Source organism: Balaenoptera physalus (genome assembly GCF_965194825.1).
Source record: "Balaenoptera physalus genome assembly, chromosome: 8".
Classification (NCBI taxonomy): domain Eukaryota; kingdom Metazoa; phylum Chordata; class Mammalia; order Artiodactyla; family Balaenopteridae; genus Balaenoptera; species Balaenoptera physalus.
The window spans coordinates 122,362,977-122,378,265 of record NC_138887.1 but is presented as its reverse complement, the minus strand read 5'-3'; the positions used below and the strand labels follow the sequence as shown (position 1 = coordinate 122,378,265).

Genomic DNA, 15,289 nt, shown 5'->3' with positions numbered 1-15,289 from the left:
TTCTGACCACAAGTTTTAGCCACATGGAAAAGACTTCCCATTGCTTACCTAGTATAAATTCTCACTTCTTCCTTAGTAACAGAAGGACAACACTGTGCCCAGCTAGAAGACCACCAATCCCAGCCTGTGACGAGGCGAGCTGGCACAGTTGGACAGGGCCTCCGGGAAGGCTCACTAGGGGCTGCCTGACCCTCCTCCTCTTTCAGCCTGAAACTTGGGTAGGGGAAAAAAACGGATCTCTGATAACACAGAACTGTTATGCCCACCCAGAAGAACTTTCTTTTTTATGCAAAAAATATGACACTCAGTTTGTTAAGTCACTATTAACTGAGTTTTCCGTTACCTGCAGCCTCATTCACATCCTGACTGATAAACCAAGAAACCAAGTTTCTTTCATAAATACAGTGCCAAGAATCAGGCAGAACCAATAACTTTTCCTTTAGGGGATGAAGAAACTCAGGTTTACAGAGTTAAACAATTATCCAAAGTTACACTGTCAATAAATAACTCAAGACACGAACCCACATTTTCAGACTCGTGGTTTATAAATGCTCTTTTTCTCCCCTCACGCACTGCTTCCACTGCGGCCAACCTGTCCTCAGGTAATGCTGAATAAACCGTCGTTCCTGAGTCTGGCGTTCACTACCGAAATTCTCTTGATGCAATCATTCATGTAATAGCATCTGCCATTTCACAAGTAGAAACGATAATAAATGACCAACTCTCTCTAGAAAATGAAGAATTATTTTAAGACTGTTAGTGAGCTGTAAATACCTCACTTAACAGAACTTTTAGGAGTACCGTAATTCTGCCTTTTGAAAGAAAAAGCTACCATAATCCTTTCAAATAACTGCTCTGTTTTGCTTTTCTTTATATCCCTTTAAAAGTCCAAGGTAAGAAATTATCATTCTCCCACATATAATTCTTATACAAATTGTACTTTCTTTTTTGCATCTCTTGTTAATTATGTGATGTTATCTATGTTAAAATCCTATTCAGGAAGAACTGATAACTTCAGTTACAAAAAAAGAAAGATGAAAAACTTTGCATAAATTGCTTAGCACAAAGTTAATCGTATAATGCAAAGAATAAAGAGGCTCTAACAGCTATTATGTGACTTATCAGCTTCCCTGAAAGGGTCAGTTGGTATATTTTAATAAGACTAATTGAATACCTTAACAATGTCATTGAAACTTCATGAATCTTTCAATAAATTACAGCCTCTGCTACAACGTGTTTTCATTTATTAATCTCACTTAAAATGCAAAGAACTATATAAGAAACCAATAGACACTTGAGAATGCCTCTCAGTTAATTCTGATTAAATGATGGGTTAAGTGCAAAGAATCAAGACCACTAGTGACCCACGACGTAATTAGAATTATAGCCCATTGTCACAATGTTAATCCTCTTATTTCAGTATTTTCCAAAGATTTTTTTCTTTCAGGTTATGCCCTGTTTAAATACCTACATTCATTTTCCTAGAAGATACTCGTGTATTTGCAGATGCATTCTTAACATTCTGAAGCACCATATACCCAGCAGCAAGCGCTAGGTTTCACACTGGAGGTGGCGGGGGGAGGAGGAGGACACCACATGAACTTAAATACGCTAGGGTATTTAAGGTTACTGGTTCAAGTGGTGAAGCTAGAGCAGGCACTGCAAGTTATAACACTGTTACTTTAGTACAAAATACTGTTTCCGATGAACCTACTGAAGACTATTTACATTTTTTCATAAAACGAAAAACGTTTTATTCCTATACCTCACCCCTCCACTCTCCTCCGTAAACAAGCTCACCCAATGTCAGGCCCTACCGCCGTAAACTTCTCCACTTCAGCACTCCTGACGGTCACAATCTTACATAGTTATGATTCATCTTACCAGATCCAATTATTTTTACCCGGTTTACTGAGGTGCATTTTAATATTTAGAGAGAAAGGAAGAAGGTTCAGCATGATTAAGAGACTCAGGTCACCTTGCTTCAAATCCTACCTCCTGCACCCAGTTATGTGAACTTGAGCGATTTCATCTTTCCAAGACTCAAAGTTTCCCTATCTGTAAAGTGGAGAAAATGGTACCTTCATGAGGTTGTTGAACACAAGCTTTGAGCAAAATCTGGAATATTGTCATCACTCAATAATGTTCTTCATTTCCCACTGGTCGTCAATAGTATATGCTCTAGGAAGATGGTATTTCCTCATTCAATAAAGGACTAAGAAAGCAAAGCAGCGGTTATCAGCTTTATTGACTGAAAGCACACAGTCTGTCTCAAAATTCTCATCTGAATATACCTACCGTATGACCCACAATCCCCACTCCCAACTATTCACTGACAACTATGACCAGAAAAAATTCCAATGCCCAAATGGTGACTGGGCAGACAAACTGGGCTACATGTGCACAATGGAATAATGCTGGTCAATAAGAAAGGACAAACCACTGGCAGGGACGACAAAAGGGATGATCGAGCCTCAAATACACTGTGCTGGGAGCAAGAGGCCAGGCTCGAAATGAAGCATGCCATGTGGTTCCACTTATGCGCCACAATTTGAGGAGCAGAAAGCAGATCACTGGTTGCCAGGGGCTGGGGTGGGGAGAGGGGCTGCCTACAAAGGGGCAGCACAAGGAAGTCTTTCGGGGAGACGGAACTGTTCTCTATCTTAATTGTAGTGATTACACAACTGTATGTATTTGTTAAAAATCAGAGTGTACATCAAAAGGACAAAATTTTTAAAGTTTAAAAAAATTCAAATCTTTTGGAAGACGTGCTTTCAGGTACTTTAAAATAGGGCCACTTTCAAAGTTTAAACAGAACTGTGGATCTTCAAGGACTCCTGGAAAAATAAACATTAAAAAAAAAAAATTGGTGTGCTTTGCAGGACAAATCAGTAAAAACAGGACAGATTTTCTTGGCATGGAAGGAGTTCTAAGACTTTGAAACTTTGTGTTATTGTCAACATTTCATTGGCTGAGTTATTAAATTACAGATGGGCAAGTCATACTCAAAGTTCAAGTCTACTATACAATGAATGGCACTATGTATCTGGGAGGATTTATGAAAGGTATTCAATTCAATCTAACAGTTTTACTTAGCCGAAAATGAAACAAAATAGTGCATCACACTTTTACAATGCAGTTTTTACACTGTGACTTAATGGCTGGACTTTGTGATCTCAATGAGTATTCCCTGGCCTTCGAGTTACTGCTGTGGATGCCCACCACCCTCTCTCCACCCAACGCACACACACTTGCTGACAGGACAGCAAGTCAAGTCAACAGGGCACTGAATTTTATAACCACCACATTTAATAGCTGTTACCACAGTGCTTAGCTGCTCCTGTTACTGCTGCAGATGGGAATGCACTGATATGATTAAATCTGATGGTATGATAATGTATGGTAATCATGATTAATCAGAAACCCACTAGCAAATGGAGGACGTTGGGTATTATGTCACCTGCATTTTAAAACGCATTCTCTTGCTGCAAGCCTGACAATGTTTGACAGGGGGAAGGACCTCCTCCCACATTCACCTGCTACTACTCAGAGATCTGATAAGAGAAAAGGCCCATCATTCCTTACCCATCTTAAGTGCTAATAATTACAAGGCATTGCAGGCAAGTTGTAAAGACAGTAAAAGGGTTCAAAAGAAAGACTTCTTTTTCCTAGACGGAATAAGGTCTGGACTCACATCTGCAAGGGCTATCATCAGAGAGCAATGTAATTTGATGCAGTAGTCTCATCAAACATGACTTGCATGAAATGCCATACAAAATACATCCAGGAAGCGTCAATCACCACCACCTGATACCATGCATCCGCGTTACACGGAAACACAGTGCAGTCAGACCCACCCGTGAGGTGCTATTAACTACACAGTAAGCACAAATGGCAATTTCATTTACTGGGTCTACCTAATAAGGTAATCACTAAGGAGACTAATTTAAACTTAGTGTGGTAGTCTTTTTTAAACATAACTTTTAGTTTTAATTTAAACAAAGATCACTAGGAAATTATTCAGTAGCCAAATTACTCAGTATTTAACTGGCTACCCTGAAATAGCAGCATTTACCAGAAACACCAATGCAAAATGAATGACTAAGCAGGTTTTAAAACAGCCTAGGTCAAGAATCTTCACAATGTGAGTTACTTGAAATTTATCTGTATGCTTACCTGACACTGAAAACACTTTTTAAAATATTATTAATCAACACTTCAGTGTTGCTTTTTCAAGTGGACAAAGTTTAAAAACAACAAACATCTCTTTGAGGACAAATACATAACTGGATAGCCATACTTATGGATAAGGAAAGGACTTAAAACTTTAATGACAAAAACATCAGGAACAGCCTCTGTGGAAAGAGAGATCTATTAAACTAATGTGTAAAACAGAACATGGAACTGAAGACAGAATTCAAATAGACACAAAAACAGAAGCTGACTTGCAGAAAGGTAAACTAGTCTCCCCACCCTCGCTCCCTTGCAAAAACAAAACAAAAAAGAGGGCTTCCCTGGTGGCACAGTGGTTAAGAATCCGCCTGCCAATGCAGGGGACACGGGTTCGATCCCTGGTCCGGGAAGATCCCATATGCTGCAGAGCAGCTAAGCCTGTGTGCCACAACTACCGAGCCCACATGCCACAACTACTGAAGCCCACGCACCTAGAGCCCGTGCTCCGCAACAAGAGAAGCCGCCGCAATGAGAAGCCCGCGCACCGCTATGAAGAGCAGCCCCTGCTCGCTGCAACTAGAGAAAGCCCGTGCGAAGCAACGAAGACCCAATGCAGCCAAAAATAAATAAATTTATTAAAAAAACAAACACACACACGCACACACGAGAAAACCACAACTGTCCTGTGAAATCACACTCAAAGGTCGTGGCATGAACAAAAATGCTTCAGGAGTGGACTGCGGGCAAGCAGGCGGCTAGATGGCAGGATGGGGCAGAAGAGGAGGAGCTGAAATGGAGGAAGGATGGACAGTCACTCGATGGCCCCCTGATCTCCTGAGGCACGTGCCTCCTTCCTGTGCCAATCAGCTCTTGTAAGTAGTCGCTATTTCTAAGGTACATTTTACATTCAGCAGATTAATATTCTGATATGAAAATAAGTATGAAAAAGATTCATTCTCTGATATGCTTGCTATCAACTGAGATATACTTACGATTCCAAAAAAGATTCATAACTCTGATATGAAAAATTAAAATAGTCCTGGGAATAAAAGCTTAAGTGAGAATAAAGCACTAATGGCTATATCTGTAACTAAAATTAAATACGTGAATCTAATTTTTAGAAACCTAAATTACAAAGCACTTCACTAAATTCCATAAACAAAGGAAGAAGGGGAAAAAAATCCCATCTGGATGCAAAGACTAACATGACAAAAGAAGTGCTGGCAGTGAGCTTAAAAGCTTAAGCAGTATTTTCTAAAATGATCAAAAATAAGGAATCCTTTTCTTATGATATTTATTACTTTGACATTCAAACCTTTGTTTCAGAAACTGTTTATTCAATTCTGTAAATAAAATTCATTAACAGGAAATAAAAATATTAGTATTGCTACATTAAGTGTAGCCTAGAATACCATACTTTGGTCTAAGATTGTGATTTTAAAAAATAACTGTAAGTAATTCTATAAAAAAAATTGTGTTTCATATTAGGTTGTCTGGAGTCCTCTGTGATTGTTTAATTAAAAAACTGGATGTGTTATCACTTAGTACAATTTCTAGGCATACTAGTTCTAAATTAAGAATTTCTCAAGTTTTCACAAAATTGTCAAACAATCTGGACCATTAAGAAAGTAAAGTTTACCAGTGTTGGGGAAGAGAAGGAATATCTTAGCATTAATACCAACTGTATCCTAATCCCATTAAAACTGGGAAATCTAGTGGTACTTCTGTCTACTGCCTGCCTTTTTCACTCTTTAGTCAACTGGGTAGAGCTGAATTCTTGTATAGTTAAATGTGGATAATGTAATTCTATTGTGCAAATTCATTTATGTATTCTTGAAAACAACAAAAAGTAAAAAATGAAAGTATACACCCCTTCTCTACACTATTAATTTTATGTAGGTTCCTAATAAATAGCAAGATAACTCAATATTAAATCCCTGTATACACTTATTCAACAACTATTTATCTGGACTTCTGTGCATGAGGCCCGGAGTCAGGTCAGCTCCACAAGACACAGGATGGCCTGGGACTCTGTACAGACATGAATCGGGTCCTTACATCAATAGAGTATGAAGCTGTGAACAAGAGCAGGACCTACTCTAGGAGCAATGGGAATTCATTCAAGGGGCTGAGGCTGGGAAAAGACAAGATCAAAATCAACTTTGCTTTGCTCAATACATTTCTGTAATTCAGATCTTTTTGTGTGCCAAGGAAGCACACTGATTCAAACAGACCCTATGATGAAACTGAAGTTAGGTTTCCTAACATGTTTTATCAACGTGTGTGTGTCCGCGTGCTCGCATGCGCATGTGTGTGTGTGTGTGTGTGTATAGTCATTTTACAAAGCAAAATTCAGTTTAACAAATAATGACTGAAGTCCCCTATGGAAAAGTACCAAGAAAGGGCCTGCAGGGCACACTGCCATCAGTAAGAAATTGCCAAGGGGCTTTGTTAAGCCACAACAGTACTGTCTTCAGGAGGAAAGTTAGGCTCCAGTGACCTACGCTTATACGTTTTATAGTTTAAGGACTAGCTCTGTGCAGAGCATTCTGCATAGGAGAAACTCACTCAATGGTCACAAAACTACACCTACATTGATAAAAATCCAAGTATAATCTATTAGCAGAAAAGGGAAAAAATAATTTTACTCAGAAAAGATATATGCACCCCAATGTTCACAGCAGCGGTATTTACAATTGCCAAGACGTGGAAGCAACCTAAGTTTCCATCAGCAGATGAATGGGTAAAGAAGATGTGGTACATATATACAATGGAATATTACTCAGCCATAAAAAGTGCAATTTTGCCATCTGCAGCAACATGGATGGACTTGGAAGGCACTATGCTAAGTGAAATAAGTCAGAAAGAGAAAGACAAATACTGTACGATACCACTTATATGTGGAATCTAAAAAATACAACAAACTAGTGAATATAACAAAAAAGAAGCAGGACTCACAGATATGGAGACCAAGCCAGTGGTTAAGGGCGGGGGGGGGGGGGGATTTTTTACAGGGGTGGGGAAATGGGAGGTACAAACGACTGGGTGTAACATAGGCTCAGGGATGCACTGTACAACATGCGGAATATAGCCAATATTTTGTAATAACTGTAAATGGAAAGAAACCTTTAAAATTATATAAAATTAAAAATTAATACTCATAAAGATATTTAAAAAAAAATTGGCGTACGTATGACAGGAGATGGCCTAGAGTTACTCTCCCTTCCCAACAATATTTTGATGGACTTTTAAAAAACCTAACTCCTCTAATGTAATTTTTAAAAAATAGATTCCACATCCGATTGTTCTCTCTAAGGGAGACTGATTGCAGAAGTAAGTAGAGCACTGCATTTTCAAGATCACAAGTTTACTGTAACTTCAGCTTAAGAACCAGCATTTGGGGCTTAAAGATACATATTGGCGCAGTGATTAAGAATCCGCCTGCCAATGCAGGGCACACGGGTTTGAGCCCCGGTCCAGGAAGATCCCACATGCCGCGAAGCAACTAAGCCCGTGAGCCACAACTACCGAGCCTGCGCTCTAGAGCCCGCGACCCACAACTACTGAGCCCGCGTGCCTAGAGCCCGTGCTCCGCAGCAAGAGAAGCCACTGCAATGAGAAGCCCGCGCACCGCAACCAAGAGTAGCCCCCGCTCGCCGCAACAAAGACCCAACGCAGGCATAAATAAATAAGTAAATAAATAAAAGATACATAATAAACAGCGGTAAATATTTCTGAAATTATATCACACAGACAACTAATTTCTAGGCCAACTCCTTCCCATCACCCCCACACACATCCCACCTTAAAAACAGTAACAAAACATTACGCCTTGCAGAAACTTCCAAAAGCAGTTCAATAATGTTTACCACCCTCAGAGTACAATATAACTTAAAAATAAGTTCAATTTCTCACAAAGAAATTCTGTTTTATTATCCTCTTGTAAAATCCTCAAGTATTATGAGGTTTGCTTCTTCCAGTATCAGATACAATTATATCTGTACAATCAAAAATTGTAAGTAGATAAAAACTGCAAATGATTATTCTAATTTTATATTTATATACAACATTACTTTATGATTTAAGCTACAATTGCTTTTTCACATCAAGTTTTATCGCTATATTGCAAATAAAACATAAACGCAAGTCCAATGAGGATTCTAACACAGAAGCTCACAACCCTGAAAATAGCAAAAAGTACATTTTTTAAAATGTCAGCGCTTTACAATAACTAGCAGTTAAATTACTTCACCAAAAGAAATATATCTAATGACTAAATCATATGCGCTTATCCTTGGGTAATACAATTAATAAATCTTAGCTATTTAGACAAGTGCTTCAAATACAGAATTGTACTCAATAAACATCACCTAATTTTTAAAAATAACTATTTTTAGAACTTGGTAAGTAATTTTTAAAAATTAGCTAATACAGGGTATGAAACCAGTAAGAATCAGTTTCAGAAATCATAATTCATAAATAATAATTACAAATCAAGGAATTTTCTAAAAAACACTCTGAACCTTAAATCCAATACTGATTTTTTGAATAATCATCTGACTACACATCTAGATATCCTTCATTAAAACCTTTTTGCTAAATGCCCCACATAACTATGGTATCTACTGAAGCATCAAAGCTAGAGTCAAATAGGTCATTTAGGCATTTCCTGGATATCAGATTGTTTAGCCTCAACAAAACTACATCTGTTTTACACACAAACTACATTACCATGTTATGGTCTGGTCTTTGTTTCCTCAAAATCGTTCTTAGAACATGTTCTCACTGATTTCACAAAACCGTGAACTAACTACAAATCAAACCAAAAACTCAAGTAAAATGAAATTTACTTATTTAAACAGATATAGCTATTTAATGGACATTTTTCTTCTACTTAAAACATGTCAGAAGAATGGATAAAGTTATGGGAACTACAGGAAAGTGTGGGGAGGAGTGTTTTCTCTTAACGATATTTTAAAAAGAAAACCTCCATTTTAAAATATAAAACCAATGGCTCATGAAGACTTCTGAGGGTTTTTTTAAAAACAAGTAGACATCTCATTATTATTCCCTAAAATGGCACACACATACCCGTACTTACCCAAATGCACATGTTCCCCCCACACACACGATAATAAAGGCCCTTTTTCACTTTAACATAAGGCAATAATAAAATCAAAATTCATATTCTTTAAGACAAAAGGCATTCTACTGATGATCCTGATTCAACAATTTTACAGTTAAACAAAATTAATTCCATTCTCAAAAATCCATTGACCTTAAGCTTTTAACAAACATTCTCCACTGCAAAAATTATTGTCAATATTTACAAATCCTTGAACTCATATTTAGCTGGAACCACTTATATTTGCTGTATTAATATTCCCTAATAAATGTGTGCGCATCCCTATCAGGGCAGAAGGAGCAGCTGCTACTCACCGGGAACCTCTGGGGTCCCACAGCAGGTCTCGGCTGGCTCGGGACCGGCAGCAAGGGCACTGCAAGAAAAACACCTTTCATTACCAACACATCCAAACCCACCAGAAAAGGAGTGCAATGTATTAAGCTTAATAAAAAACATATACTATGTGTATAATACATATAATAAGTTTACACTTAAGCTAAGTGCTGAATATTTTTACAATTCCATAAAGGGAAAGGGGAGAGAACGTCTGTCTTCAGTATACAATAGCACAAGCAGAAGCTTAAATTTCAACAGTGAATTCTTATTTAGAAGCTTAAATTTCAACAGTGAATTCTTATTTAGAATTCAAATATTTTGCAACAAAAGAAGATATTATTCCTCTACAATAAAAAACCTACTTTATTTTTGACATCCATACCCAGGTTATCCAGGCTATCTAGGCTATCTAATCCGAGTTATATTTTCTGACTCCAATCAAATACGAATTTAAACCCAAATCCTCTAGGATCATGAAAGAGAGAGGAGGAGGGAAGGAGGAAGTGAAGCAGGCAGAGAAAGGAAAATACACACACCCAGGGTATTGTGACAAAGAATAACCTACTCAACAACCTGCTATGCCAAGACTATTAGTTTGTCTTAGCTTTGTGTTTAAACAGGCTGAACTCTCATCAACTTACCAGAAGAACAAGGAGCCAAATAATTTTAAAACAGACATTTTATCATAGGGAAGAAGCCAGATGCTAGTTTCACACCGTGGGACTGAATCAGATATGTTTAAGCTATTTAAAACATATGCCTTATACGGATTTTGATTTTGGGGGGTGAAACAAATGCCCACCCGAGTGGTGACTGCTACAAGGTAGCATGCTATATCTTCCATTAAGACGTCCTGCCAAATGCATCCAGTAAGATCTCAGACGGTCAGACGCTGTGGGCTGACCTGTGGCCCCGTCGCAAATTCGTATGTTAGTCCTAACCACGAGGACTCTGGAAGGTGACTGTATTTGGAGATGGGCCTTTAAAGAAGTAATTAAGTAAAATGAGGTCATGGGTGGGCCCTGATCCAACATGACCAATGTCCTCATAAGAGGACGACGTCAAAACACAGACACACACAAAGGGATATCCATGTAGAACTTGGCAAGAATAATATAATAAAAGTTCTGGTAAATGAGAAACACAGAAGTGATAAAGCTTAAAAGTCAATCAAAATTACTTTTAAAATAGATTGCTAAGGATGAATTTTTTTTTTTAGTTATTATGATTACTCAAAGAATTCCATAACTCAGCTTCTAATTAACATCACACTTCCACAGGTCCAACTGAAAGTGATACAGTATGAGGGCCTGTGTCAACTGCCTGACCAAAGCCAAAAAGTGAGACCGAGAGAAACTTCCTTTGATAAAATGTAAAAATGGGAGAAGTCCATCCCTCTTGACAGTCTAATCTAATGAGTCAAAATTTCAAAGTAACAGTGGGTCACTGTGCAAGACAATATAAAATTTTATACAGCTAGCTAACAGGCTATGGGGTACGTGGATTATATACCTGAAGCAAAATATTAGATTGTGAAGTGGAGAAAGAAAAAACTAATAAAGTACCTCTGACCTCAGAAGATTATAATGAAAGTGAGGAAGAAAAAAAAACTACATAGTAAACAATATAAAGACAGTGTTTTTAAAATTAACTACCAAATAGAAAATACGCAGATCTCCAAGAATATGTACCACTTATTTTTAAACTTGGATTTAAACATCAATTCCTATCAAATAATTCCAATATAATTAAAGGGTAAGTATTTTAAGTCTCTCTAAGTTCAGGGGGAGGGGGAAGGGGGGATGGATGAGAGCAAGAAATCCCGTCATAATTAATAGATTTCTTACACAGAAGCCTTCTGATGAGTTGGCAATTTATTTTTAATCAACTGTAAAAAGCAAGGAAAGAGAAAGAAGAGAAAAAGAACAAAAGATGACAGAAGACAGCATCTGAGAACAGGTGTGATAGGAGCAGATCAGAAATCTAGCCAAACCCAGGGGGGGGCCGTGGTCAGACTGCCAAGGTGTTTGCAAAGCGTCTTTGCAGGAGTCTGGTAGCCCATGACCTGGTTTGCAAGCAGAACACTTCTACTTATCTGCCTCCTTCTTCACTGTGAACAGGAGAGAATTTAAAACCTGTAATGCTAGGGCCTCCCTGGTGGCACAGTGGATAAGAATCTGCCTGCCAATGCAGGGAACACGGGTTCGAGCCCTGGTCCTGGAAGATCCCACATGCTGCGGAGCAACTAAGCCCATGCACCACAACTACTGAGCCTGCGCTCTACAGCCTGCGAGCCACAACTACTGAGCCCGCGTGCCACAACTACTGAAGCCCAGGCGCCTAGAGCCTGTGCTCCGCAACAAGATAAGCCACCGCAATGAGAAGCCCGCACACCGCAACGAAGAGTAGCTCCCGCTCGCTGCAACTAGAGAAAGCCTGTGCGCAGCAACAAAGACCCAACGCAGCCATGAATGAATGAATGAATGAATGAAATTTAAAAATAAATAAATAACACCTGTAATGCTAACAGATCATTCTAGTTGAACCTTGAACTCTTTGTATTTGATATTTAATATTTATTTCCCATATTGTCCAACGAAATAATGAACTAAACTGATTAATGTTTCAATTCATTACCACAGTTCTAATACTGAAAATCTAGAAAACAAGTTAAATTTCCACCAAAACTGGTTAATTACAATATGATAGAACACTCTTCATCCTTGAAAAGAAAATATGTGCTATCAGGCAAAGGTGGGCATACATTTTTAAATTTTTTTAAAAGTTTTTTAAAATACCTTTTAATTGCCTGAGGCTCTGAGAATCGCGGGTTAATCTATCTCTCAGGTACAGGAGACCACTAGACATTCAGCCTCTCTCAAGAATAACGGCGGCTTTCTATTTAATTAAGCTCGTTCATTTAATATTGAACAAACCACTGCTTCAAAAGTGTTCTGAGTGTATACCCTGCAAAGGCAATTTCTCTCTCTCCCTGTGTCAGGGTTCTCAAGATCAAAGGTACATTAAAGAGAAGGAACATGGGTGGGGCACTGAGTCGCCTGGCTTCCTGAGGAGAACACATTTAGCTGGTTCTAAGAGTTTAAAAACTCTTGTCAGAAAGCTGATCTTGTATTTACTGAATCAGGCACGAGCGCTGGGATGCAAGGCCTGCATTCTGTACCCATATGGCAACTGACTCTGGCAAAGCACACTATTTTCATGCCTAGAGGACAGCTTGGGGTTTCCTTATAGCTTTCCCACTGTGTAGTTCCAACACTGTTTATTTTCATTAAGCTAAAGAAAATCTGTGCACCTTATCAACTGCCAGTTTTCCATTCAATTTTAGAAGGAAATACACAGTAACAGATGCTGACATCGGTACAATTATTTCGACAAATTAGATCTACTGCAGTTGCATGTCTCGGGAAGCCGCTGTGGGACAGGCTTCCCCAGTGAGTCGCCCTCCCCCTTCACGCAGCGTGTGCGGGCTCCTTCATCCCACAGCTGCTGCGGGAGACCCAGGCCGCCAGTGCGCTAGCTGCAGGGACTGCAAAGGTTAAGTGCGGCAGCCATACTGCCTGCCCCTGGGAGGGGGTGAGGCCAACACGTGACTCCAGCACAGCATGGGGACAAGGGAAGGGGCCAGGGAAGGAGGCTCAGGGACCCACAGGTACCAACCCGACTCTGACCCTCCCGGGTGTGTAAAACAAGAGCAACTCCTAGAGCCACACGCGGACACTGACACCCTCGGCTAGCCAGCTGCCCTCACGGCCCTCTGCTCCAAGGCCACAGCACAGTTTCATGGTGACACCGGGCCCTGGCTGTCTCCCATACTCCAAGTCCTATCTCAGGCCTCTCTCCAACTTCTGGAACTTCCTGACCCTTTAGAATTCCAAGTTCACCAGCAGCAGAACCCGTGATGGCCTCAGCTCTTCCCCTTCTCGCTCTAATGGAAACCTAACTCTCCCACAGGATGAGGCTGTTCTTCTCCCTCAGCCTTCTCCCCGCTGGCTCTGGAGCGGGGGGCGGGTGGGAATCCTTCTTGGTCCTCACTGCCGTTTCAGACCCCAGATTTGGATCTCATGTCATCGGACAACACGGCCCAGGAACCCCTACTGCTGCCCACGTACTGGTTACACCACTGCTCTTTCTTGCGTCTCAGAGTTCAGTTCCCAGCTCACCACTGTCTTCGACGCCAGCCCCGTCTCAGGTCTCGGCAGCGACGCTCACGCTCCAGCGCCCTGTCGCCCCGGCGCCCAGCTGCCATCCTCTGTCCCAGCTCCACACCTGAGACCTGGTCATTATCCACGACCTTATGCAATCTCTACGAGCCCCCCTTCTTACCACACTACCTTCTACCTTTCCACCCCACTTCCTCCAGGACCCCAGTTCCTCCAACTGCTGGACCCTCAAAGATCTCCTGGCCCCTTGTCACCGTACACGCCACAGCCCTTCATTATGAGCAAGGCGCCTTCTCTACTGCTTTGCCAACACCTGGACGCAAGCAAGTCCAGCTCTGTCTAGGCTGCACCTGACACAGAAAGGTGAGAGGCTGGAGAAGAGCGTGCAGGCACGCGGCCGGGTCTCCGGTCAGGACCCACAGCTCGAGTGGGCGTCAGAGCTGCCCAGCACCTCCACTCCCCAGCGGTCTCAACAGGACACCTTCGACAACTGTCAGTACAACCATCTCCCATTTCTGTGCGCCCGTTCCCTCTCAAACCCACCTCAGTGCGGCGTGTACTGCTACCACTTCACCAAAACCACTCTGTCAATACCCCAAAGACCCCTCTACCGCCACGTGCAGCACACGGCCTGAAGCCCGTCCCCAGTGACCTGGCAGCAGTGGGTCCCCTGCTGTCCCCGTCCTCTACACTCTTTCGGTTTCCGCCTCCCTGCGGGCCCCCGCCTATCACGTCGAGGGCCCCAGGTTCCAGGCCTCGGTCCACCCGACACGATGACGCCTGGGTCTCCCACGGGGTGCAGACTCTAGGTCCACCACTGTGCCAACAAACCCCCACCTCTGCTTTGCGTCCAGACCCCTCGTCTCAACTCTTCCTAGTAACTTCATACGTGACGCTTCCACCTGCACGTCTAGGTAGCATCTCCAGCACAGAACTTTTGTTGTGCTGCCCCTCAAAACCTGCTCTCCCCCAAGTGCTCTCAGGTGAAGGCAACTCCATCCCTCAAATGCTCAGGCCCCCTCGGCATCATCTCGCCTCTTCGCCCTCTCACGCTCGTCCGGTCCATCGGCTCCATCTTGAATTACATCCAGCATCTGACCCCCAACCACCACCACGGCCCTGACCCGAGCCATGTCATTTGTTACCTGGATTACCATAGTCACCTCCTAGCTGAATGCCTGGCTCCACCCCTGCCACCCTAACAAGCCCACTCTCAACACGGCAGCAAGAATAACCCTTTTAAAACATACACCAGATCACGTTATTCCTCTGCTCAAATTGCTCTAATCACAGCCCATGTCTTTCAGAACAAAAGCCAAAGCTCTCAGGATGGTTCCCAGGTCTTAGCTGACCCAGGTGCCACACTTCTCTCCACCTGTATCACTCCGTTAATGTTACATGGTCTCTTTTTAGTTACTTGAACACAAAAGGCATAGTCTCACCAGAATTAAGGGCCCCTGTACTTGCCGACCCC

At 41.3% G+C, this 15,289-nt stretch overlaps 1 protein-coding gene across 11 annotated transcripts in view; it reads right to left on the bottom strand.

Moving 5' to 3' along the window:
• The window catches only part of RBM33 (RNA binding motif protein 33), a 118,208-nt gene that overhangs the window by 49,674 nt on the left and 53,245 nt on the right, over positions 1 to 15,289 (bottom strand). For all 11 annotated transcript variants that reach the window (XM_082473762.1, XM_082473756.1, XM_082473765.1 and 8 more), the window contains one exon: positions 9,613 to 9,671. In XM_082473762.1, coding sequence (XP_082329888.1) covers positions 9,613 to 9,671 — 59 coding nt within the window. The remainder of the gene's footprint in view (positions 1 to 9,612; positions 9,672 to 15,289) is intronic.